The 27,197-nt window shown below is 48.5% G+C and overlaps 3 protein-coding genes across 4 annotated transcripts; 1 reads left to right on the top strand and 2 right to left on the bottom strand.

The window, feature by feature from the left end:
* Positions 1 to 14,710: 14,710 nt before the first annotated feature.
* LOC120672256 lies at positions 14,711 to 16,225 on the bottom strand. Its single transcript, XM_039952573.1, has 2 exons — positions 15,060 to 16,225; positions 14,711 to 14,970 (listed from the first exon to the last, which is right to left on the bottom strand). Exons 1-2 carry the CDS (start codon positions 15,765 to 15,767, stop codon positions 14,728 to 14,730), a joined length of 951 nt encoding a protein of 316 aa, XP_039808507.1. The 5' UTR covers positions 15,768 to 16,225; the 3' UTR covers positions 14,711 to 14,727.
* A 3,218-nt stretch (positions 16,226 to 19,443) lies between these two features.
* LOC120674106 (probable 2-carboxy-D-arabinitol-1-phosphatase) lies at positions 19,444 to 23,793 on the bottom strand. The gene is made up of 8 exons (XM_039955222.1): positions 23,348 to 23,793; positions 21,414 to 22,567; positions 20,841 to 21,055; positions 20,514 to 20,633; positions 20,317 to 20,416; positions 20,098 to 20,237; positions 19,935 to 20,014; positions 19,444 to 19,794 (listed from the first exon to the last, which is right to left on the bottom strand). Exons 2-8 carry the CDS (start codon positions 21,517 to 21,519, stop codon positions 19,668 to 19,670), a joined length of 888 nt encoding a protein of 295 aa, XP_039811156.1. The 5' UTR covers positions 21,520 to 22,567; positions 23,348 to 23,793; the 3' UTR covers positions 19,444 to 19,667.
* On the top strand, positions 22,599 to 26,933 carry LOC120674105 (D-amino-acid transaminase, chloroplastic-like). 2 transcript variants are annotated; one of them, XM_039955221.1, is made up of 5 exons: positions 22,599 to 22,804; positions 24,131 to 24,246; positions 24,508 to 24,601; positions 24,776 to 24,819; positions 25,676 to 26,933. In XM_039955221.1, exons 3-5 carry the CDS (start codon positions 24,583 to 24,585, stop codon positions 26,603 to 26,605), a joined length of 993 nt encoding a protein of 330 aa, XP_039811155.1. In that variant the 5' UTR covers positions 22,599 to 22,804; positions 24,131 to 24,246; positions 24,508 to 24,582; the 3' UTR covers positions 26,606 to 26,933. The 2 variants fall into 2 exon arrangements, with proteins under 2 accessions (XP_039811155.1, XP_039811154.1); XM_039955220.1 differs by lacking the exon at positions 22,599 to 22,804 and having other exon boundaries at positions 23,925 to 24,246.
* Positions 26,934 to 27,197: the final 264 nt, after the last annotated feature.

Below are 27,197 nucleotides of genomic sequence, written 5' to 3'. Positions count from 1 at the left end.
CCCCCCCCGAGCTCCGCGGCCATCCACGCCACCCCACCGCCGACCCTAGCCTCCCCTCTCGGCCCGCAGCGCCGCCGCCGCAGCCACTCCCGCCCGCCGCCGCCTGCTCCCGTCGCCCCGCCGCTGCACGCCACCCTAGCTCGAGGTGAGGCCGGGGATCGGTCCCCCGTACCCCCTCTCTCTTTTCCCCCGGTCCACGGCCACCCCCGGAGTCCGGAGCGGCCGGATTGGCCGCCGCCGGTGAGCCGGCGCCCCCCTGTTTTGCGATGGGAGGAAGGGGATGAATGGCCATTTTGCATTTAGGCCCCCCTCTCCTCCCATTCTATTAAAGGACCCTTGTCCTTATATCCTTTCTTTTCAAAAAGAACCCTGTCCCTTGTTTTATTTTCAAGAAAACCCTTTCACATGAAACATAATTCCAAGTATGCCCTAGACCTTTCCAGTTTAGTCCAAATATTTCTAGAAATTACAAATAGGTCCCTGCCTTCTCGAAGAGTAATTACAACCAGGCCCCTGACCGACCCCCGAACCTCCACTAAACCTATTATTTCATGAACCTAACGACCTCTAATCAACCCGAAACCTTACCAAGTATCTCTTAACTTAGTTTCGGCCTTACCATTAAGAAACCACTCAAAAATGCCACTTCTATCTCTATATTTTATGTGTTCCCGATTCGAGCTCAGCGATGAATCTTTGTTTTGATTGGACGCTTGGTTGTGTGTGCTGTAGACCGCGGAGTGAACGAAGGAGAGCCCGTCAACGAGCAGTTCTGTGAGAAGGGGGACGAGGACCAGTTCCGCGACCCCGAGCCCGAAGGACAGGACTTCCCCGAAGGCTTTGAAGACGGCAAGTTCAATCCCATCCTTTGATGCATGTTTCTGTCCTAGTTTTTATGAACACAACCCAATGGCCTGTTTTATAAAGTTGCATATGTTTTGCTTGCATGAAAACACGGTTGGATAGCCACCCCTTGATTTGTTATAACCAATCCTTGACCACCTAGATTAATGTCTGATTCTGTTTGGACGTTAATCGCTGCTAGAACGCTTAGGACCTCATACTCATTACAACTTGTTTTTTTAAAGAAAATGCGTGTGTGTGGGGAGGGATAAAATGTGGATTTTCAAAGGATGAGTATGGACGGGATGGACGGCATTTCTGTGTGAATTGCCGATTGGTGTGCTTATGCCTGTGTGGCAGGGCAAAGAAGGGAGATATCCATCTTGTCGTGTCTAAGGACCGAGTTGGTGTGTCATCTCACCTAACTCCACTATCGTGCAAACCACTCGACCGTTGAATGGGCAACGGCGTAGCATAAATCCCACTAGTTGGTGTGGTAGCCATCAGGAGAGCTGAGAGCAACGGGTGACTAAGGAAAAGGGATAAGCCCCGAGTGACTTATGCCCGGTTATACCAAAGTGAACGGTCGATGACCCCTTGGTACATCCCGTGATGGCTAGTCAGGCTTAGCTATGGTGGGTAATGGCTATGTTGGGATCTACACCGACACGACGGTGTTCGAGTTGTGGTATCCTACTTGTGGGTAAAGTTGCACACCTCTGCAGAGTTAAGAATCTATTCGAATAGTCCGTGCCCACGGTATTGGGCGAGTTATGGTGTGGTCACATAACTAGTGTTTCATTGGGTTGGGCTGGTGTGAGTTGTTTTGGAATTGTGTCCGGCAGTTGTGCCGTGTGCTACGACGGACGGGGAGTCCGGTAGCAGTTTAAAACCTGGACTCTGTGTTACTGCAAAAACTGATTTCTAAAAAGGTTTTCCGTAAAATGAACCCTGCATAAAATGTCGTTTTTCTGCAAATTAAACCGTAACCTTATCCTTGATTTATCCATGCATATTATTCTGTTATAACCCCTCCGCGGGTGTGGTTGGACTTGCTGAGTACGTTTGTACTCACCCCACTCTTGCTTTTTACAGAAGAAGACCCAGACTTCATACCGGACGACGCCGAGTAGGGTATCGTTCTACACCCAACCTTGCCTGTGGTACCGGCCCTGTCGAGATGCCTCCGCTGTCGCAATACTCTGAGCCCGTGGTAGACCCTATGTGGTTTGCGGTCTGGTGTTACGTTGTAGCTTGGTTAATTATTATTATCATCTGTATCGAGTGTCCTCCAAGGTTTGTACGGTTTTGAACCATCTGATGTAATAAATGTGGCATCAGCCTCCTGGGACTGGTGCTTTGTATCACATTTAAGTCTTCTCTTTTGAGGGGACGCTTCAGGTGGTATCAGAGCCGTAGGTTGGCCGTAGGACGTGACCCTAGGAGCGAAACCCGTTTTTAGACCCTTTACCTTAGGATTTTTTTCTATCCTTAATCCTTTCCTCACACAAACACTTACCTTTGGTTCTTGCCCTGTTCCAGATGGCTGACAATGGATGGATTGGCGGAATCTGTTTCGCAGAGCCCGACCTTCCCAAGTTGTTGATACTCAGCCTGGAACGCATCGGAGTTGTGGATCCACCAGAGTTTCTCTATCGGGAGTACGACTCCAAGGGTACTCTTCGGTGTGACCTGATGATCTTCATAGCAAGAAGCACCCGCTACCCTGATGTGGACCCTTGGTTCATCTCCACCACTGGATTCCGTTTCCCGGATACCTATCGGAAAGCCGCCCGTAAAGTCCTGCGATGGCTCCGAGTGATCTACAAGCATCACCTTCAGCGGACTCCTATGGGGTTCTTCCCGCCAACTGAAGGAAGAGGACGCACCTGGATTGCCCGAATGAGAGGACTCGGGAGGGAAGAAGAAGATCTGGAAGACACTGTATCCCACCTGTCCATCTATCTCACCGGCCTGGATGAGCTCTACCGCGAGCAAGCAGCACAGCTGAAGCAACAAGTCCACAGAGCAGAAAAGGCAACCCAGGAGCTGGAAGAACAACAGACGAGGACCGTACACGCCGAATATTCCCTGGCTGCCCTCCAAGTCCAAATGGATGAAAAAGAGGCAGAACTGGAAAAGCAGCGGACAAGGGCCACACGTGCCGAGAACTCGCTAGCCGCTCTCCAAGCTCAGATGCGGAGGTACGAGGCTCGCTGGGGAATAGGTGGATGGATAGAGGAAGATGAAGAAGAAGAACCCATGGAAACCCATTGGGACGTAGGTACTCAGACAGAGGAAGAAGAGCCCGAGGAAACCCATTGGGATAAGAGTACTCAGACCGATGATACCACGGATCAGTATCTTCCACTGAAGAAGCGCTCCATTAGGATTGAGGAAGAATCCCCATGATAGGAGTAGTCTCTAAGCTAGAACCTTTGCTCTAATAATCATGTACCCATGAAGTTGTACCCCACCATGATGCCATAAATAAAAACCATCTACCCCCTTTGTGTACCTCAAATTATTGTCCAAGTTTTTCACCATGTCTTTGTTTTCAGATGGCTGAGGAAGGTTGGACCCAGGGCGACTGCCAAGCTGCACCTGGCTTCCCCAGCCTGTTGATCAACGCCCTGGAGAGCCTTGGCGTTACGGAGCGCCCAAGGTACTACAGCAGAGAGTACGAGCATCATGGCACTCTCCGCTGCAGGGTGATCATAGTTATCGCCAGAAGTGATCGCTACCCCGACATCCAATCCTGGCGAGTGACCGCTACGGGATTTAGGCACCATGACACCTACCCCTTGGCTATCAGGAAGACACTCCGCTACCAATGCCGGATTTTCGAAGAACACCTAGCACCCACGCCAATGAGGTTCTTTCCGCCGGCCATCAGAACCCCTGTTTGGGAAGCCCGCATGAGAAGCCTGGAACGGCGCCGCCATGAAGTAGACCCTTTGTACCAAGTGGCTAACTATTTGGCCGCTTTGGATCAACTCTTCGATGAGCAGGCCCACCTGCTGAGGGAGCAGACCCATCGTGCCGAGCAAGCTGAACTCGCAGTGAGACTCCAACAGGTCCAAGCAGCCCAAGCCGAGGCAAGAGCCGCGGCCGCGATCAGCAGTGAGGCAGTTGCACAGGAGAGTCTCAGACAAGCCCGCGACCGGCGCATGCGAGAATGGACCAGAAGTGGGACCCCAGTTCTGGCCATCGGAGATGACCATGTCCTACTTGGGACACCCGTCATAGGATGGGGAACGCTCTTTGGAAGCCCTCGAGCCCCACCCGAGAACCCCGAAGGGTCTACTGCTGTCAGAGAAAGAGAAGTTGCTGCTCAGCCCCAAGAGAACGGGAACCCGGAGGACGACGAGCCGTTTGTTTCCCCGGAAGCACGTACCACCCCAGAAGAAGACTCGCCCCGCGAGTAGAGTGTCCAACCCTACCCTGTTGTTGTACCCTTCTAGCCCTTCCAGTTTAAGTTGTATTCCTAGTTTGAACCTGTACCCGGACGTGTAGTACGCGTTCTAGTCTTGTTCCTGTGTTGTACCCTACCTCGCTTTAGTAAAAGTTGCTTGTTTGCCTTGTTGTGTGCTTGTGTTGTGTGTGCCTTTCGGCAGAAGGTTAATTCTGCCTTTTTCAAAAATATGAATTAAATAACTTAAACATCACCTAATCCCAATCTCACAAAAACCCTACCAAATCTGCAGATGGTTTCCCGAAGCGTTACGAGGGCCTCCCGCGTCAGGGACCCTGCAGCTGCTGATGCAGGAGTACACCCTGACGGGCAAAACCATCCTTAGGAAGAACAAGAAGTGAGTCAGGGCAGAGGAGAAAATCATGGTGCACAGCTGCCACCACCACCACCACCACCTTTCATGGACCTGGCACAAGTAATCCATAACCAGACTCTCATACTGGAGACACTGGCCAATGCTCTAGTGAACAGGCAGCCACGAGAGCAGACCTTTAATGACAAGCTGACAGCTTTTCTGAGGGCCAAGCCACCCACTTTTGCCGGATCCAGCAACCCCTTGGATGCAGATGACTGGCTCCGCGTGATCCAGAGGAAGCTCGAGCCATTTGGGTGCCAGGATCGAGATAAAGTTCTTCTGGCTGCACATCAACTCACCGGGACTGCCTTAGCCTGGTGGGAGAATTACTGCGCTGCTGCCAGAGATGCCTCCACCATCACCTGGAATGAATTCGTGAGGGAGTTCCGCCGTTATCACATCCCCTCGGCCACCATGAAGCGCAAGGCAGATGAGTTCCGCGCACTTCAGCAGGGGAGTATGTCGGTGGAAGAATATACTCACCAGTTTATGGAGCTGTCTCGATATGCGCCAGATGAAGTGAACGACGACGAAAAGAAATAGGACATGTTCAAGAAGGGACTAAATCCAGAACTTAGGACCCTGCTCACTCCTCAGATCTATCCTGATTTCAACACCTTGATGAACAAGGCAATCCTCACAGAGAGGGCTAAGATTGAGGAAAGAAAAGAGAACAAGCGTAAGTTTTTGGAAAGTAAGTCACGCCAGCAGGATCGTTTTCAGAAGACCAGAAGCCTCAGCTACAACGCACCAAGGTCCCAAGCCCCAATGCAGTACAAAACTCAGTCTCAAGTGACAGGACCACGGGCCCCTAACACACAGCCCAGAAGCCAGAACACCATGAGGACCTCACAGAATAATGCAAGCCAGGTCACCAATAACAACAGCAATGTGAGGGCCTGTTTCAACTGCCGAGAGACAGGGCATTTCATCGCCGACTGCCCTTATGCCAAGAACAAGCCAGCTACTTCAGCTTTCTCCAATACAGTGAACGGACCCAAGCCAGTGCTGACCGGTGCCAACCGAGTACCCCTCCGCGGCAACAGCAACAACAACAACAACCAGCAGAGGCAACCTCAGCAGTCTTTTGGACGAGCCCGTGTCAACCACATCGACGCACAGGAAGCTCAAGGAGCCCAGGGCGTAGTACTCGGTGAGTACCTAGTCAGCTCAACTCTTGCAACAGTACTGTTTGATTCTGGAGCATCACACTCATTCATATCTTCGAATTTTGTGGAGAAACATAAAATACCTACGGTACTACTAAAAACACCCCTATTAACCCGGACGCCCGGAGGAGACATCAGGTGTCAACTGGGTTGTCTACGGGTAAGGATCAATTTAAGTGGGGTAGAGTTTTTAGCAGACCTAGTAGTGCTTAAGTCAGAAGGGATAGATGTGATCCTCGGAATGGACTGGCTAAGCAAACATAATGGCCTCATAGGTTGTACGGACAAGGTAGTACACCTAACAAACCCAGAAGGAGTCCGAGTGACCTGTCATACCCGGGAAAGTGGAGCAAACCCGATGGTGTTTAGCATGGAAGCCAAGTCCTTGGAAGAAGTCCCAGTAGTGAATGAGTACCCCGATGTCTTTCCCGAAGAACTTCCCGGTATGCCACCAGATAGGGACATAGAATTTGTCATTGATCTTGTCCCTGGAACCGCCCCCATAGCCAAAAGACCCTATAGGATGGCAGCCTCTGAGTTGGCAGAGTTAAAGAAACAATTAGAGGAGTTACAACGGATTGGCTTCATCAGGCCAAGTTCGTCACCTTGGGGAGCCCCGGTTCTATTTGTCAAGAAAAAGGATGGAAGTATGAGGTTGTGCGTTGATTATCGAGCACTGAACGAAGTCACTATCAAGAACAAGTACCCTCTTCCCAGGATCGATGACCTTTTTGACCAACTAAAAGGAGCCAGGTACTTTTCCAAGATTGACCTAAGGTCCGGATATTTTCAGCTCAAGATTAGGGAAAGCGACATTCCGAAGACAGCCTTTGTCACCCGATACAGACAGTTTGAGTTCACAGTAATGTCTTTTGGACTGACAAATGCACCTGCCTATTTCATGAACCTCATGAACAAAGTGTTTATGGACGAGTTGGATAAGTTTGTCGTAGTCTTCATTGACGACATACTTATTTACTCAAAGAGTATTCAGGAGCACGAGCAGCACCTGAGGGTAGTTTTGGAAAAGCTAAGAATGCGTAGGCTATACGCCAAATTCAGCAAGTGTGAGTTCTGGCTGGAGAAAGTAGCTTTCCTTGGTCATATCTTGACCGCGGAAGGAGTAGCGGTGGATCCCGAGAAGGTTGAAGCAGTCTCCAATTGGCAGCAACCAACTAATGTCAGTGAGATCAGAAGTTTCCTCGGATTAGCTGGGTATTATCGGAGATTCATTGAGGGATTTTCTAAGATAGCCCGGCCCATGACAGAGCTGCTCAAGAAAGAGAAGAAGTTCACCTGGACGGAGTCGTGTGAAAGAAGCTTGCAGGAGTTGAAGCAAAGATTGACGACAGCCCCAGTGCTAACCCTGCCGGATATTCATCGGGATTTTGTCATCTATTGTGATGCGTCCCGACAAGGATTGGGTTGTGTGCTGATGCAAGTTGGGAAAGTCGTTGCATATGCTTCCCGTCAGCTCAGGACCCATGAGCAAAACTACCCAACTCATGATTTGGAACTTGCAGCCGTAGTGCACGCACTTAAGATTTGGAGGCATTATTTAATTGGAAATAAGTGCAAAATCTTTACCGATCATAAAAGTCTGAAGTATATCTTCACCCAACCGGACTTAAACCTGAGGCAGAGAAGATGGCTAGAATTAGTCAAGGATTATAATTTGGAAATTCATTACCACCCGGGAAAGGCAAATGTAGTAGCTGATGCCTTGAGTCGGAAATCCTATGGGCCCAAGAATGACCATTTACAAGAGGAAATGGCGCGATTAAACGTGCACATTGTCCCTCGAGGCTCCAGCCAAGTGCTGAATGTTCAATCCACTCTAGAAGAACGAATCAGGAAAGCCCAGAGAGCGGACAAGGGACTGATGGAAATCCGGAGGCAGACCGGAGAAAATAAGGCACCAGACTTTAGAGTGGATAATAGGGGAACGTTGTGGTATAAAGATAGAATTTGTGTGCCCCAGAAAGGGGATTTCAAGCAAACAATCATGGATGAAGCCCACAACTCGGCCTACTCCCTTCACCCAGGATCCACTAAAATGTATATGGACTTAAAACAGAAATATTGGTGGAATGGGATGAAAGCAGATATTGCACGATTCGTCGCCCATTGCGATACTTGCCAGAGAATCAAAGCGGAACACCAGAAGCCGGCAGGATTGTTGCAACCCCTACCCATTCCGGTTTGGAAATGGGATGAAGTAGGAATGGATTTTGTGGTAGGGCTGCCCAGAACCCAGAAGGGACATGATTCCATATGGGTAATAGTGGACCGACTCACTAAAGCGGCTCACTTCATACCCGTACGGACCAACTACGGCGGAGAGAAGTTAGCTAAGCTCTATATAGAGAACATAGTGAAATTGCATGGTGTGCCCAGCCGAATCGTTTCAGATAGAGGGACCCAGTTCACCTCAAGATTTTGGAAAAGTTTGCATAAAGCCATGGGCACCAAGCTAGACTTTAGCTCCGCTTATCACCCACAGACAGATGGCCAGACAGAAAGGGTAAATCAGATTATGGAAGATATGTTGAGAGCATGTGTTCTCACCTACGGCAAGGATTGGGAACAGAGTTTACCCTATGCTGAGTTCTCATACAACAACGGATACCAAGCAAGTTTGGGCATGTCACCGTTTGAAGCTCTCTACGGAAGGAAATGCAGAACCCCTCTGATGTGGTCGGAAGTTGGAGAGCGTGCTCTAGTCGGACCCGCACTCATAAAGGAAGCAGAAGAAAGAGTTGCCGAGATTAGAGAAAAGCTGAAAGCAGCCCAGTCCCGACAGAAGAGTTACGCCGACAAGAAAAGACGAGAAATAAGCTTCAACCCAGGAGATTTCGTGTATCTCAAGGTATCACCCATTCGAGGAACCCGAAGATTTCAGGTACAAGGAAAGTTGGCCCCTCGGTACATTGGACCATACCGAGTTCTGAAGAAAGTTGGAGCAGTAGCATACCGTTTGGACCTACCAGAAGAAATGTCCGATATACATCCAGTATTCCACGTCTCGCAGCTTAGAAGATGTTTGAGGGTACCCGAGGCAGAGCATGTGCCAGTAGAAATGATAGATCTACAGCCAGACCTACGATATCAGGAAGTTCCGGTCAAGATTCTAGACACTGTCACTAGGAGAACCAGAAACTCCGAAGTACGGATTTGCAGAGTTCAGTGGAGCAGACATGGAGTGGAAGAAGCCACCTGCGAACGCGAAGACGCTCTAAAGAAGGAGTTTCCCCACCTGTTTAGGAATCAGCCGAATCTCGACGACGAGATTCATTTTAAGTGGGGTAGGTTTGTAACATCCCAAAAACTCACCAAAATAAATCATGCGCTAAAGTTGTTTTTGTCGTTGAGCTCGACTCAAACCCTGAACCTTAATTCCCAGAACCTCTCCCGAACAACCCAACATCCGATTTCAATCCGCGTCCCATCCTTTCCCATCAAACGCAACGCGTCGTAACCGGCCACCGCGAATCCCGCCCCCTCTTTTTTTTCCCTCTCCTTTTTCCTCTCTTCCCGCCGACCGCGTGCCCCACCTTCCGCGGCCCGCACGCCGCGCGTGGCCGACCGCGGCCGCGATCGCCGCTGGCGCGCACCGCCTCCCCTCCCTTCTTTTTCTTTTCCCTCCCTCCCATTTTCTTTCCCTCTATTTCTTTTTCCCATTTCTTCTTTTTCTTTTCCATTTTCTCTTTTTCCTTTCTCTCCCTCCCTCCTTCCTTTCTTCCCCCTCTGCCTCGCTCCCGCTCGCCCGAGCCCCGCCAGGCCGGCTCCCTCCCCTCACTCCTTGCTCCCTCTCCGGCCTGCCCCGGCCCTCCCTGGCCGCGACGCCGCCCGCCCGCTCACGTTCCACTCACTCCCCACGCACGCCCACGCGTGCGCACCCGCGCGCACCCGCACGCGCTCGCCGCACCGCGGCACACCGAGCGGCGCACGCCGCGGCACACGCGCGCGCGCCCCGCACCCCGGCCATCTCCACCACGCCACGCACGTTGCCCGGCCGCACGCGCACCAGCGCTGCGTCGCCTGGCCGCGCGTGCCCGCTGCACCAAAGCCGCCGCTGGCGCTGCCCCGGCCCCGCGCACGCCGCTGGCCCCAGCGCCGCTCGCGCGCACGCGCCGCACCGCCCTTGCCCCGCGTGCCACGACGCGGCCGCCTGACCAGCGCCCCGCCATCACCGCCCGCCGCTGGCACCTCGCCCCGACCCTGCTCAGCCCGCACGCGCCCACGTGCGCCCGCAGTGCTGCTCGCCGTGCCCTGCCTCGCCGCTCGCGCCGTCACTATGCTGAACAGCGCCGCCCCACGTGCTCGACGACAGCCTCGCCGCCCTCGCCGCACGCCACGTCACGATGCACGCGGACGGCCGCACGCCATTACTCCACCCCGCGCCACTCGCCGGGCCACCTCACCGGCCACACCTACTCACGCCGCCGCACCGCCTTCGCTTGGCTATAAAAGGACCCCCCCGAGCTCCGCGGCCATCCACGCCACCCCACCGCCGACCCTAGCCTCCCCTCTCGGCCCGCAGCGCCGCCGCCGCAGCCACTCCCGCCCGCCGCCGCCTGCTCCCGTCGCCCCACCGCTGCACGCCACCCTAGCTCGAGGTGAGGCCGGGGATCGGTCCCCCGTACCCCCACTCTCTTTTCCCCCGGTCCACGGCCACCCCCGGAGTCCGGAGCGGCCGGATTGGCCGCCGCCGGTGAGCCGGCGCCCCCCCTGTTTTGCGATGGGAGGAAGGGGATGAATGGCCATTTTGCATTTAGGCCCCCCTCTCCTCCCATTCTATTAAAGGACCCTTGTCCTTATATCCTTTCTTTTCAAAAAGAACCCTGTCCCTTGTTTTATTTTCAAGAAAACCCTTTCACATGAAACATAATTCCAAGTATGCCCTAGACCTTTCCAGTTTAGTCCAAATATTTCTAGAAATTACAAATAGGTCCCTGCCTTCTCGAAGAGTAATTACAACCAGGCCCCTGACCGACCCCCGAACCTCCACTAAACCTATTATTTCATGAACCTAACGACCTCTAATCAACCCGAAACCTTACCAAGTATCTCTTAACTTAGTTTCGGCCTTACCATTAAGAAACCACTCAAAAATGCCACTTCTATCTCTATATTTTATGTGTTCCCGATTCGAGCTCAGCGATGAATCTTTGTTTTGATTGGACGCTTGGTTGTGTGTGCTGTAGACCGCGGAGTGAACGAAGGAGAGCCCGTCAACGAGCAGTTCTGTGAGAAGGGGGACGAGGACCAGTTCCGCGACCCCGAGCCCGAAGGACAGGACTTCCCCGAAGGCTTTGAAGACGGCAAGTTCAATCCCATCCTTTGATGCATGTTTCTGTCCTAGTTTTTATGAACACAACCCAATGGCCTGTTTTATAAAGTTGCATATGTTTTGCTTGCATGAAAACACGGTTGGATAGCCACCCCTTGATTTGTTATAACCAATCCTTGACCACCTAGATTAATGTCTGATTCTGTTTGGACGTTAATCGCTGCTAGAACGCTTAGGACCTCATACTCATTACAACTTGTTTTTTTAAAGAAAATGCGTGTGTGTGGGGAGGGATAAAATGTGGATTTTCAAAGGATGAGTATGGACGGGATGGACGGCATTTCTGTGTGAATTGCCGATTGGTGTGCTTATGCCTGTGTGGCAGGGCAAAGAAGGGAGATATCCATCTTGTCGTGTCTAAGGACCGAGTTGGTGTGTCATCTCACCTAACTCCACTATCGTGCAAACCACTCGACCGTTGAATGGGCAACGGCGTAGCATAAATCCCACTAGTTGGTGTGGTAGCCATCAGGAGAGCTGAGAGCAACGGGTGACTAAGGAAAAGGGATAAGCCCCGAGTGACTTATGCCCGGTTATACCAAAGTGAACGGTCGATGACCCCTTGGTACATCCCGTGATGGCTAGTCAGGCTTAGCTATGGTGGGTAATGGCTATGTTGGGATCTACACCGACACGACGGTGTTCGAGTTGTGGTATCCTACTTGTGGGTAAAGTTGCACACCTCTGCAGAGTTAAGAATCTATTCGAATAGTCCGTGCCCACGGTATTGGGCGAGTTATGGTGTGGTCACATAACTAGTGTTTCATTGGGTTGGGCTGGTGTGAGTTGTTTTGGAATTGTGTCCGGCAGTTGTGCCGTGTGCTACGACGGACGGGGAGTCCGGTAGCAGTTTAAAACCTGGACTCTGTGTTACTGCAAAAACTGATTTCTAAAAAGGTTTTCCGTAAAATGAACCCTGCATAAAATGTCGTTTTTCTGCAAATTAAACCGTAACCTTATCCTTGATTTATCCATGCATATTATTCTGTTATAACCCCTCCGCGGGTGTGATTGGTTTGCCTTTTCTTTGCCTTTTGACTTAGCTTGAAATGCCAACCCACTATTCTTGGCCGCTTGTTCTTGAAGCTCGGCTAGATCTTGGTTGATTTTGACTCTCTTCAATTGATCATGGTGAGCTTCAATTCTTCCAAGAACATTCTCGGCGGTGAAGTGTTTGAATCCCCTTTCGGCTCTAATCAAGCTAGGTAGAGTAACATCACTAGCCATATACACGGTCAAAAGCTTGTCCACAATCTCACGGTCACCCCACTTGTCACCACCAAGAGATTTGATTTGATTTGTGATTTTCTTCATGCGGTTGTACATTTCTTTCACACCTTCATCCTTTTTCATGGAGAACAAGCTCAATTCATCTTCTAAAGTTTTGATTCTTGATTCTCGTACTTTCCTTGATACTTGATGGTTCACTAGTAGAGTGTCCCAAGCATCTTTGGCGGTTTGGTGCATCCTCTATCTTGTCAAACTCTTCGGGACTCACGGATGTGTGTAGGATGTTCAATGCTTGGAAATTCCGTTGTAGCACATATGCTTGAACCGGGGTTGGAGTTTCATCTTCATCTGGAATTTCACACCCAACTTCCACAACTTTCCAAAGATCCTTGTGGATTGCATTCATGTAACCGAACATCTTAGTCTTCCATTAATTATATCCGGTACCATCAAAGAAAGGTGGCTTGCCCATATGAATTGATGCATTGTGCTCACTAGGTAGAGAAAATGTGTAATCATGAGCAACTCTTCGATAATCACCTTTGCCTTTTGATTTTGATGAGCTGCCCTTGTTTGAAGAGCGTGAGGCTCTTCTCTTGTAATCGGTGTCGGAGTCATCACTAGAATCAATGATAACACGGGAGCTAGTCTTCTTCTTCCTTTGCTCCTTCTTCTTTTTCCTCCATGCCTTCCACTCCTCATAAGACATCTCATCATCGGATGTCTCTTCTTCACTTTCTACTCCGCCATTCTTATTCTTTCCCTTCTTGTTGTTGTTGGATGTCTCTACATTCTTGTCTTTGTCTCTTTTGTCACTAGGATCACCTTTTTCACCTTCATTAACCGGAATCTCTTGATTCTTTTCATCATCCGATATATTGACCTCTCCGAACGGTTAAGCCCTTTGAATGGAGAGCCAAGCTCTGATACCAATTGAAAGGATCTTAAGATGCCTAGAGGGGGGGTGAATAGGCAATCTGCAATTTAAAACACTTAACAAAAATGTCAGACGCAGACTATCCCGGATACTCCGGGTATATGCCCGGATACTCCGGGTTTGGTGGTCCGGAGTATCCGGAGCTATATCCGGAGTCTCCGGGTTTGAATGACCTGAAACGAAACTGCAAGAATCTCTGTAAGAAAAGTAGATCGAGCCAAAGAAAGAGTACCAGGGGTTCCTTAAGGTTGATATCCAACAAACAAAGTTCACTAGAAACTCGTGAGTGAGTAGATCGAGCTCAAACCCTAGAAAAGAAGTCTCACAAGAAAATGACAATGAAACCAAGTAAACTAACACAAAGGAGACAAGGATTTGTTTCCCGAAGTTCACACCCGAAGGTGCTACGTCTCCGTTGAGGAAGGATTCAAGAGAAGGTGCTCAAGAACCCCTATGCTCCTCTTCCAAGGGCGAGATCACCTCTCAAGCCCAAGGTTACTTACTATGGATTCCTCGGCGAGGAATGGCGATTACAAACTTCTTGTGCAGCTCACAATCTTGGTTGAGCTATCACAAGCACGCCTAGCCGTCTAGGAGCACAAGGCTCCAAGAGTAACAAACTTGAATCCGCGAGCTTGACCAAAACCAAGTGCTCAAGAGATAGAAAAGAGGCTCACTAGCACTAATCCTTGCTCTTGCTTGCTTCTCACTCAAATCCCTCAAGGGAATCACTCAAGAATGGAGAAGGGAGAGTGAGAGAGCTCTTTTTGGCTTAGGTTTGAGTTTTGTTCGTCAAAAGTGGCAAGAGAGGGGGCTGAAGGGGTATGGAGGGGGTATTTATAGTCTTCAGCCCAAAAATAGCCATTGGGCGAAAGGGTACTCGGAGACTCCGGGTATATGCCTGGAGACTCCGGGCAACCCTGATTTTTCAGCCCGGAAACAGCACCCGGACACTCCGGGCAATGAGGTCCGGAGTATCCGGCCCTATACCCGGAGTATCCGGGTAAGGCAGGAAGAAACTTCGGTTTATGGCTCTTTTGAGTTGTTTTGTGGCTCACAATCGTTTGTATAGGTTCTCTTGAGCACAAGATCTAAATCGAAACCCTTGAACCAAGTCCCTCTTGATAGTACGGCATTCCTATACTCAAATTTCAAATTCAAAAACTAATTTCTTGAGTAAACTTGAGCTCCGCTTTTTCATTTCCTTTTTGAGGGTCGTATAACGTCACTTGATTCACCTATACATGTTCACCACCTGCACACATGCTCAATTACACGATTAAATGCACATGTGTTTTGTCATTAACCACCAAAACCCACTTAGGGGCCTAGATCACTTTCAGCATGTCCTCTCAATTAAATTGACTACAAACATGTATGCAGTGGCAGAACAGTCCTTAGCACAAATTTCAGCAATGCCATCAGTGAGCTTGTGATCACTTCAATGTCAAGGTTATAGCTGTCGTCCCTCAACTTCTGGACTATATGAGGCAAAGTCTTCCCTTCAAACTTTTGGGCACACCTTTTCCTATTATTCCATTTAATCAAGATGTTTTGTCTAATGGTATCCATCTGATCATCCAGGTGCTTGCCCTTGTGATCCTTTATCTGCAAATGTAGGAATCAATGGTTAGGTACTGGAATAAAAAAGATATCAATGCAAAAGAAAGTCATGACAAATTGAACTTATTGCTTACCCATTTATTGAATGCCTCAGCCAAGTTATTGGTAATATAATCCACCTTTGACAAGGTGGAGAACTGACTCCTGGTCCACAATTTCTTGTGAGTTTCCTGAAGATATTTCATAGCCTCTGGTTTGTATTCAGCCATTGCTTGATAATGTTTCTCAAACATGTATGGGTTCCAAGAATATACAGACTGACACAAATGCTTATCAAAAACCTCACCACTGTACCTCTTCTTGAAATTTTGGACTAGATGGTACATACACTCTCTATGTTTAGCTTCTGAAAAAACCTCACTAACCCCATTCATCACTGCCTGCCCACAATCAGTGCTGAATGTTAGGCCAACTGGGGTGCCTATAGCTTCCTTCAACCTCTCCATGAACCACACCAAATTTTCATTTGTTTCTGAGTCAATCACACTAACAGCTACAGGGTACATCCAGTTATGCCCATCAACTGCACAAGCTACACACAACTGGCCTTTGAACTTTCCATTCAAAAATGTATTATCTACAGCAAGATATGGCCTACAACCTCTAAGGAAGCCATCAACACAGGGTTTCATAGCAAAAAAGAACCTATTAAACCTTGTTTTGTTGTTGATAGTGTGGTGATCAATCACAACAAAAGATCCAGGACTGCTTTCCTCTATCTGAGCCTTAAATCTGTAAAGGTTGTCAAAACTTTTGCCCCATAGGCCATAAATTGTATCCATAGCAAGTTGTTTACCTAGATAAACTTTCCTGTAGGTCACATCAACTTTGTGACTTTCCTTCAGCTTCTTTTTCAGCTCTGTGGCTCCCAATTTTCCATCTTTCTTTAGCCAATCAATCACTTGGTCGTGCACCCAAAACTTTGTCACCCCTACACATGCACCTGCCCTCCTAGTGCTGTGACACTCCTCATGAGGGTATGGGTTCCTCCTCACCTGCCAACAAAAACAATATCATGGTTAATTAAAAAGAAAAAATAATGATCTATACAAATTAAGGACAATATAAAGATTATCTTTACTGTGACCCCATCGCTCAAAACAAAGGCATGAAGTCTCCACCTACAGCCCACATTCTTGCCACTGCAGTACACCATGTGCCGAGTTTTATCACTTTTTTTAATGTTATAATGGAACTCATATTTAGTAGCATGTGAACCTAAAGCCAGCTTAAAAACATCCATGTTTGAATACAAAGTGCCTACAACCATAGGAGGGTCACTTTTATCATAGTTTGCATCATGCTTCTCTGGAGGCAGTCTATCTTCCACAACCTCATCTATGTCCTCTACTATATCTTCCTCGTTAGAGAAAGATTCATCATCACCCTCTGAATTATAGCATCCATCTGATTGGGAGGCTTCAGGCTTTTTTTGTTGCATATGAGGATTGATAGGTGCTGAATTGTGGGGACCAAGATCAATGTACAACCCTTCTCCATCATTTTGAAACTCATTGCATGGATTTGGGTTAGCCATATGTTCAGTAGTTTCAGCACAAAGAGTATGTGTTTCAAGGCTTGATTCTGCTAGACTAGGACATGACATTGAAGGGGTGAATGGGGCTTCCACGGAATGGCCAGTACTACTACCATCCCATACAGGAATCTCAGGAGGATCACTACCAGGGCTATGATAACATAAAGACAAATAGCAGCACTTAGAAGCTTTATATTTTGCAAACATTTCAACCAAATCTTGATCAGAGCATATTGGGATGTTGGCCTTTGTATCCATGCATGAGTAAAATAATTTTACTATGTCTTCATAAGAGGGAGGACACTTGTCAACAACTTCATCAACCAAATCTTTGAAGTTGGTGAAGTCAGGATCCACAACTTTGTCTACGATGTACCCCCAACCACGGCTTTTGGGAGCAACAATCCGGATTTCTAGATTGAACTGACTCTTTTCGTCTATCCTACAGATGAACAAAAGAGCCCAACATTACAATTGAAGCAGATCCTTATTCTATGTCTACAAAAATTACCACTCTTGCATCAAGAATTAGATAAATGCTTAAAGAAGAAATTACCTTGAAGCAAACGACGGCGCCCTGATAAATTTTTCTGGACAGCGGCTGGCCTACCGCCCTTGGCGGGGGCGTGCCCCGCGGCTGCCACGCGCGCAGTCGGCAAGCGAGTGCGGCCCCACCGCCCGGTGTGCGGTACGCACGAACTGAGCGCGCCAATCCCCTGCTGAGCCTGCGCTCCACGTGGCTGGCACCAGGGTTTTATTTCCCAACCGGAAACCGGTTACCGCCGCCCTCCGGTACCGGTTTACCGGACCGGTTAGGCCGGTAACCGGTGGAAACCGGTTGAATTCAAATCCAAATTCAAATAAATTCAAATTTTCCCGTGCAACCGGTTCCGACCGGTTTACCGGCCGGTTTGACCGGTTTACCGGCCGGTTTTACCGGTTTACCGGTCGGTTTGACCGGTTTGAAATTCAAACGCTCCCGTGCAACCGGTTTACCGGCCGGTTTTACCGGTTTACCGGCCGGTTTGACCGGTTTGATCGGTGGGCCTTCATGGGCCGGCCCTTTTTTTTCTTTTTCTTTTTTGATTTAACTTTAAATTCCCACAAACTATACTAAATGAATGAATTTTTGAGAAAATTTGACACCATTAGATTCATCACACCTTGAAGTATTTTTAGGAATTTTTTGGGAATTTTTCATTTTTTGAATTCAAATTTAAAATTTGAATTTTGGCCGGTTGGGCACCGGCCGGAACCGGAACCGGACCGGACCGGTTTGACCGGTAACCGGTCAAACCGGACCGGTTCCCACCGGTTAGGTTAACCTTGGCTGGCACTCCCGAGGCGGCTCCCTGCCGGCGCTCCGCGCGGCAGCGCCTGGGCCTGAGGGAGCGCCCGGCCGCCTGCGCACGGAGGGAGCCAAGTCATACATGAGTTTCGGCATACTGTCTCTTGCGGCTCATCCATGAGTTGGGACCTCCTCATCGGTTGGTAAGTAGTAAGTCTTCTCTCTGTTTTCTGCGCTCTCTACTTCATGCCTCCGAGGCGGGGGCGGAAGGATTCGGAGCTACATGGAGCTTTCTCATGTGGATCTAGTTGTAATTTCTTACTTTTGTAGGGGTCTCTACTTTAGTAATTAAGATTGCTTTTTTTAAAGAGTAATTAAGATTGTTGACTGCAAGTAGTGGAGGACTATGGTAAAGGAAAAAGCTTATCGTTTGGCCTGGCTCTATCCCTATGAAAACATGTTTAGCATTGTGCGTGAGGGAAATATCCGATCTATACGTATCAAGAACAAAGAATGATAACTAGTTGTACAAAGAGATTAAAGAATGTACTCTTTCTGTTTGAGAAAGAATAACTATTTGGTTTTATGGAGATTTATTTACAATCATTTTGTTAACTTTGTGATTTTGTCTTTTACTTTTCAGAAGTTCATACGGTTTTGCTTTTGACTTTTACGCATTTACCTCTATTTCAACCGTTGACTAGGCGCAAAATCATATTGATTTGTGAATCATAAAGGACGAAAATGACAAAGTTAAAAAAATAAAAATAAAATCATAATTCAAAACAGGCAAGAATACAAATACCCATAATTTTTTATTAAGTTTTATCTGAACTAAACTATATCACGTTCCACATTTCGGAAATACCGTTTCGGGGATCGGGATGGAGAATATTTTCATCCCATAGTGTAAAATCCATTTCAAATGCTGTTCAGTTCTTCGTTCCCTGTTTCTCGATCCGTCGTCCTGGAAACTTCGGTTACTATATAGTACGTACCTCGCGGCCAGGTACGTGCAGTGCTTTCGTTCCCTCCGTCAGACTCGGATATGATCATGGACTAGGGGTGCCAAGTTATAACCATTAGTGCCTCTCCAATCCTCTCTAGTTCAAACCATTAGGGGCGCCATATTGGAACCTTGGGGAAGAACGTACGGCAACAGCCACGCCGGCTGGCTGCCCATCTGCGATCTGCCCTTCTGTTACCAGTAGATGGGCAGCTGTTTTTTTTTTTGGAAAGGAGGCAGCTGGTTTTTGTTGCATCATCGGCGATCTGAAAATGCTGAAACTCCACAGCATCACATCATATGGTTGGTTGGTCAATGTCTAAGCTTCCCTTGATTTAGATATTGGAAGGTAAGATGAGATGTCCTTATCTCATTCTGGCTACAACTGCATTATTGTTTTCTGATTAAAAATGTTGTTAATCAATAAGACATATCATCAGTGGTGATCTCCACTTCCTCAAACTCCACTAGTCTTGTAGGAATCGTTATCTTTTCTGTAACGTTTCAGTGAAATTTCTACAGAATTCTCGAGTCCCAAACAACGCCATGTCAGTCTTTCGGAGGACTGGACATTTAGCAGTCTTTGGTTAGGCCAATAGCATCTGAATTGTACCTTCAGAAAATCCCTATCAGAAATACCTCGTCAGTTCAGGGAGTATTTGAGCAAGCACATTGATTCAGTTTGTATTCACATGGGCAGCCACTCACATCTGGCAGGGGCAATTTGTGTAACCTATCGTTATGTACACTATGGTCACGTTTACCAAAATCATTTCAAGAATGACTTGTCTACAGGAAGTGTAATATAAGGGTAGGAAATATAATACAATGCAGAGTGAGGGGAGAACTAACTAGTACTGATAGGTGTGATTACTGTACATGTGTGCTGTCATATTGAGGGCTTGAAGCATAGCTTCTCCTTGTTTGTTGACCGTGAAGACACACATGCCACCATTGTTTACATCAATGGCACGGAACCTGCATTTTTTGCTAGCCATTTGAGGGAAGGAAAAAACAAAGATTGTTGACAAATTGCGATGTACAGATCTCGGTTTTCAATTGCCAATGCTGCGCATAATAAGGTTCGAAATTGGAGGGAAAGAAAAGGTCAGACTTGCCTCTCAGGAGGGAGACCTAGTGCTGTGCAGATGAGTGCACGCAAAATAGATTTGTGCGTGACCACCAAGAAGTTTTCACCCTGTCGAAAAGATATGTCAAAACCCTGAATGTAATAGGCAGCAAGAGCACACCCTGAAGAAAACAGCGAGGAAAGGTTGATACCGGAGTGAGCAAGATCTGCTCCCAGGCTTGTCTTGCTGTTCCCCACAACTCCCTAATCGGGTATATGCCATTAACACGAAAGTTTGCAGGGTCCTCCCTCCATTTGGTGTACAACTCCGGGTATTGCTTCTTAGCATCCGCTGCCTCCAAGTATGCAATACGGTCAATTTGCAGAAATGGACAGTTAGAATAGGAATGTGCTGCAAGCTTTATTCATACCATTGGTCATGCCCTCTAAAAAGAAGAGGTGTGCCTCCTTCAGTGAATCGAGAAAAACAAGGGGTTCTTCCTTCCCTTGCCAAATAATTTCGGCAGTTGACTGCAGTGCAGAGAAATATCACGCATTACACACAGGCATCATATTCTTCATATCGTTCACAATCACATTCATACAGTAGACTTGGAATTGTTGGAACCTTTGCTCGTGAGATAGGACTAGAGAAGCAAACGTCAAACTTCATGTTTGCAAGAGCATCACGACACTTCTCTACCTGCTTGGCACCGGTTTCTGTTAACACCGACAGATTTGAGCTTCCCTAGACAAGAGCAATGATTTCATGAACGGATCCAAAAGGCACATTTTTTTTCTAGTCAGTAGAACAGAAAAAAAGGTGCCCTGAATGAATTGGTGAAATGGTTGCAAAACAGAAATTGCATGTTACAAACAGACATTCATCTCCAGAGTAAACTAAAAGTCAGAGAAGGCACGGCCCTGTCATTGAAAATGGGTAGCGCTGACTAACCTGGACACGGCTTTCTGCATTCCATGAGCTCAAGCCATGTCTAACAAGAGTAATCTTCTTGGACGAGGTTAGAATCTTGTTGGTAAGTGATGTCGTTGCTCCTGTGAAGCTGTAAGCAGCACCAGTAACTTCATTATCAGGAAGGCTCTGTACAGATACTTCGCTCAGACCACTATGACTTGCTTTGATGGAAAAAGTTCGTCGAGCATTGGTGCCTACAACAAGCAAGAACGAGAATCAACTGTCAGCATCAGCAAAATAAGTTATCTGTTCCAATTAGGTTGAAAGTTATAACACTGATTGGAGTACTAGAAAGGATTGAAGCTTAAAAGTCCCAAAAGGATTCTGAAGAAATGCAGCTCACAGCTCCCCAAAGGATAGAGATTTCGTGTCGCGCGCGCGTGCGCGTGTGTGTGTGCAAGCTTTCTAGCAACAGGGTACGTGGAACATGTTCTGGTTTCGTCATAGTGGAATCCAGTTAGTAGTATTTCTATGGTTAGAGAGCGTTTGGAAGGGTGCAGTGAAACAGAGTGAGGGAGGGAGGGATAGAAGCACACACACACACACACACACCTGTGGCGAGGCTGCGGAGGCGAGGAGGGCGCGCGCGGCCGGGGATGGGCAACGGCGGCGAGAACGCCGACGGAGAAGGCCGCGTAGGCAGTGAACCGGAGCCCATTTCACCTCGAGGCGGTCGGCGGATACAACGATGGGCGCTGCTGGTTTCTTCTGGCAGCAACGCCTGTCTCTTTCTCAACTCTAGATAAAATGAATGAATGAATGGATCTCCAAAAAAAAAACTCTTGGTGAGATGGAGTTAACCAGAGATGAAGCATTCAGCATTTCAGCCCGTACAACCATGTCATGACACCCATTAGAAATCTTCTTTTTCTCTAACACCATCCTATGTCGCTGGCCACCACAAATTCATGGAGATATTTGTGCCACGGAAGTAGCGCCACAACTGCGGCATATTCTCCTACCAGGAGCGAAAATCTAAGCTGCAAGCAGTGAGTGACCAGGTTCCTATCCTGACAGAAAAAAAAAATCACACATATCCCAGCCGATAGACATACAGCACAAATTGGCAGCTACCATAGAAGCAGCAGCATCAGTTTTTCTGTGACATCTGTCGCATTCACCGTTCATCAAATACACGCATCAATATAACTCTTCTTCAAGAAAAAAACGACTGGCTACAAGCAGTACTGCAGACAAGATCAGAAACACAGCCCACACAAACTGACCAAATTAAGGTGCCTTCCGCCTTTGACATGCATGCATTCAGCAGCTTTCAATCCATTCTTGCTGCGAGGTGGCTATTGCAGACATTGTACATACACATATAGGTAGCAGCACTTGGTTAGTTGAAGCAGACACAAGCATGCACATCATATCTCTCGGGTTAACTAGGTTAAGCGGCTCTGCTGCCATAAGAACCCATTGTCTGAGGTGCTCAAAAGAGGCAAACCTTTCCACACAAATACAGGAGCCCCTCCATATCACATACAGCTTTCCGGGGTAATGATGATATAACAACAAACTGTCAAACATCAGAGTTTCATTTATTCAAAGATACTGCTGCCAGTGCGCTCCATCATGTATGTAATGTAACCTACTAGTATCCATCTTTCAGGGCTCTTCGTTCTCAGATGCTGCAAAGGCATAGCCGCATAGGAGGCAACCTAGCTAACTGGAAGCTCAACCTCATAAAGTATAGGGATATCCTGCAACAGGGCAACAATGCATTAAGTTAATAAATATTTTGTGGTATTTCCCAACTATTCTTTGCAGGAAAGCTATATATGTCCAGGTAGGTACTACATGTTGGTCTCATTGAAATTCCTCATCACTCGTGCAGTACAGATGGTCAACCTCGCTCGTTTGAAAAGGCTGTCCTGATGATGTCTCCAGAACGTCAACACAGATATAATCTATCACCATAAGAACTGGGGACAATGGAGGTTACTTATACTTTACCATATTATACTGCTCTGCATCATGTTAACACAGGTTCCATCTAGTCCCTGAAACCAGATGGCCTAGCTACCAATAGTGTTTTGCATGTTAGCACGGGTTCCATCTTTCAATAAATAGTGAAGTCTTTGGTCTAAGTCAAGCAAGCAAGCAGATACAAATCATTGGCCATCCATCGTTATGAAGTCTGAACATATGTACAGAATCTTTGGACCAGTCAATAAATACCGGCTGTATGCACAACTAGTGTAGTCAATCACGCGAAAGATAGAAAAACAAGAGCACAAAATTGGTAAGTCTTTGCATCCCAAATTTTGGTAAGCAATTATTGTTTGCTTTCAGAGCAGTACTTAAACTAGTGATGGTGTGCCGGTAGTTAAAAAGAAAATAGCATGTATGTACTATGACTAAGTAAACCAATAAGATCAAGTCGTTGGTGAACATAGAGACAGATCCAGCAAATTAGTAGTAGCAGAAAGAAGAAACGGTAGGTAGTTGATGGGATTGAACTAGCAGGGGGTATAAATTACCATGTGAAGGACGGTGGGTCATGGTCGTACGAGGAAGAAGGCGTAGAACCCGGCGACGATGGTGAGGATCCCCATGGCCCAGACGAGCAGCTGCGCCCAGGGCGGCATGATGGCGGCGACCTTGGATGAGAACATGAGCGTGAGGAGCGTGGAGAGGCCCCAGACGGCGAGCTTGATCCCTTGGCGGCCTGGGGGTGCGCGCTCGAGCAGGTGGAGGCAGCGGAAGAGGAGGAGGAGGGCGACGTAGGCGACGGCGACGAAGGCGACGGATGAGGTGTCGGGCCAGGAGCGGTAGACGGCCATCCCGCAGTTGAAGCTGAGGAAGGCGAAGCCCAGCGACGGCAGCCAGCCCGGGCGGCCGTCGCGGTCCATCGCGCCGGCGGCGGCGGATCGGAGGAGGGGGATGGTGGGATTCTGGTGGTGCTGGTGCTGGGGGACCCATACCATGAGAGCGGGGTTGTTGGGCCTGGCCCACTCCACATCCGGGCCGGCAGTCCTGCCTGCGGCCTGGCCTGGCCCACATTGTCCGTCTCCGTCTCCGTCTCCGTCTCCGTCTCCGTCTCCTGACGTTCATGTTCTCTTCCGAGATCACCCTCGCTCGCTCACTAGCTACCAACCAATTAAGGGCCGGGGCGGCCATGGATCATCTTTGTGCTGTGTGCTGCTGCCTCGATCATACACACGCTTGCTTTTCATCATCATCTGATTCATTCATCCACGGTACGCTTTGCTGCGTGCATGCTTATCATCTGTGTTTGCCTGTCCCTGTCTTCCTCTACTCAGATGGATCATCAGGGAGAAAACAAAGGGCCGGGAGAGCATGTAGTGCCTGTGCAGCTGTGCTCCACTCCAACGACTCCAAGCAAAAGCAATATAATATGCAATGCAACCAAACAAAGGTGTGTCACCTTTCGTTGTCGTTTCGTTTGGGGGCTACTACCTTTCATTTCGTATAGAGTTCTGCATCTAGGAGTATCTGCCTGCACTGCTGCACTTGCAACGCAACGCCGACGCCGAGACAAAGCAAAAAGCATGCAGCCGGCCCGGCCGGCCGCCTAGCCGCGCGCTGCCCGCTGCTTATAAAATAGCTAGAATTAGTAGTACATGCCCACCAGCTTCAGTTGTGCTAGCTGCTCATCTCTAGCCTTGTTGATTGGTAGCTGATCGAGTGCTAGCTGCTGCTGACCACTAGAGCAGCAGCAGAAGGAGGAGGAGATCATCAGCTCATCATCCACATGGGTTCCTACGTCCAAGGTATTATATCTATCGATCTATATATATAATTGCTTCTTTCCCTCATCATATCCATCCTGCTTGCTACCTAATTGCATATATATATGCTTGCTTCCTATACTGATCGATTTTGTTTTCTTTTCCGAAACAACAAAACAAAACAAAACAAAACAAAACAAAACAATACATGAACAGGCGATAACGATGAGGCAGTCCCGGTCTATCAATCTGGCGCTGAGGTCAGTCACTTACTCATCATCTCATCTCCTCCACCTTCTTATTACTGACTGACTGACTGACTTACACTACTGTGCACGCATGTATTATTCTTTTCCTTCCAATGCAACAAAGTGCTAGCTAGCTAGCGGGTAGATAGAGTACCCTTTTTTTCTTGGAGTCTTGGTTGATCCATCAGTGGAGCGGTCACGGGATATGATATACAGTCGATTGTCTAGTTTGAGACGCAATATTTGGTGGGCTGTTAGCTTACAGTCAGTTTTGACATAAAAATAAAAAAAATGTGAGATAGACAAGTGGGCCATGTATTTATAGTGGAGAGCTAAATCGTTATACAAGTAGGCTGAGAAATAAGTTGCAAATGTTTTTCAGCCAGCAGCCGCCTAAATCATTAGTCTTGCTCTTAGACTGACGGATGACGACGCCCCAATTATTGAAGGACTTTTTTCTCTCACCCTTTTCCAGTTTCCTCGCTCTATGGCTCTTTGCGACATGACTAGACACACACTCATCAGTTTTTGTGCTACATATACATCACGCACTACTAGTCGTAGAAAGTAGTACTAGTAGCGCACTACCTACCTTTTTTCTTAATGCATGTAATTAACTGTTCAACTGCAACTGCAAGCTGCATGATGTTTAGCAGCACAATTAATTAATTAATTACCTCATGCAAGCATAAGCATGTGCTTCAAGTCGATTCAGCATTAAGTAAGCTAGCTCTCGATCGATCAGCAGCTTAATTAATTACCATTCTAGTAATATATATATATATATATATATATATATATATATATATATATATATATATATATATATAGTAAACATAAGCGAGAAAATCTGCATGTATGTATGCAGGTCCTGCAGAAGCTGCAGGAGAAATGCCAGGCGGCGGCGGCGGCCATGTACTCGAGCGTGGTGGGCGGCATCATCCTGGACCCTGCCATGATGGTCCTCCCGGTGGACGACCACATGGTCCACCGCGGGCACGGCGTGTTCGACACCGCCATGCTCCTGGACGGGTGCCTGTACGAGCTGGACCCGCACCTGGACCGCTTCCTCCGCTCCGCCGCCCGGGCCCGGATCGCCGCGCCCTTCCCGCGCGCCACGCTGCGGAGCATCCTCATCCAGATGACCGCCGCCTCCGGCTGCCGCAAGGGCTCCATCCGCTACTGGCTCAGCGCCGGGCCCGGGGACTTCCTGCTCTCCCCCAAGGGCTGCCCGTCGCCGGCCTTCTACGCGGTGGTCATCCCGGCGGACTACGAGCAGTGCCGCGGCGGCGTGCGCGCCGTCACCACGTCGGTGCCCATGAAGCCGCCGCTGTTCGCCACCACCAAGAACGTCAACTACCTGCCCAACGTGCTGTCCATCATGGACGCCGAGGACCGCGGCGCCTTCGCCTCCGTGTGGGTGGACGAGCAGGGGCACGTCGCCGAGGGGCCCATGGTCAACGTCGCCTTCGTCACCCCGGGCCGCGAGCTCGTGCTCCCGGAGTTCGACAGGATCCTCAGCGGCTGCACGGCCAGGCGCCTCCTCGCGCTGGCGCCGAGGCTCGTGGAGGACGGCCGGCTGGCGGCGGTGACCACCAGGAACATCACGGCCGAGGAGGCCAAGCGCAGCGTGGAGATGGCCTTCGTCGGAAGCGGGCTGCCCGTGCTGCCCATCGTGGAGTGGGACGACCAGCCCATCGGGGATGGGAAGGTTGGAGAGCTGATGCTGGCGCTGTCGGATCTGCTCTGGGAGGACATGAAGTCCGGCCCGGACAGGATCGCCGTCCCCTACAATTAATTAATGGTTAATTAATCAAGCAGTGCGGCCTCCGACAAATTAAACTACCTACTCTAAATTAATAAGCAATAGCTATGCCTGCATCCTGGTGGCTGCTTGTGTGTGTGTATGATGGGTGGGGATGGGAAGCAAGCTCCATGCCATATATATTGTTGTATGCTGTGTTCGGTTGGCTGTGGCTGGTAGTTGGTGCTAATTTGTTGTTAAAAAAAAATAATATTGGCTGGCTGCTGGCTAGTGGCCGATGCTGATTTGGTGCGGAAGAAAATCACTGCTGGCACAAAGTCATCAATATCATTGTTAGCGTGTGCTCTGTTTAATAACGAAATTAAGGTGGTTGCCTCTCTTATCTATTGGATCGTCGATCGGATGAATTATAGTACTGAATTACTATGTAGCAACAATATACAATTCGTCAACAAATAATGTTACAACAATATACAATATATATAGATATATGGAAATAATAATTAGTCAAGAAATGCCAGCTAGCAATCTTGAAAATCGGAAAAAAAAAACAAATAATGGCCCACGGCCTTGGAGCAACCCCGGCCCGGCCCAAGAGCCCATAGCTGCTGGTTGTCTTGATCCA

Source organism: Panicum virgatum, chromosome 5N (genome assembly GCF_016808335.1).
Source record: "Panicum virgatum strain AP13 chromosome 5N, P.virgatum_v5, whole genome shotgun sequence".
Taxonomy (NCBI): domain Eukaryota; kingdom Viridiplantae; phylum Streptophyta; class Magnoliopsida; order Poales; family Poaceae; genus Panicum; species Panicum virgatum.
The sequence above is the reverse complement of the archived record's forward strand: the minus strand, read 5'-3'. Positions and strand labels throughout refer to the sequence as shown.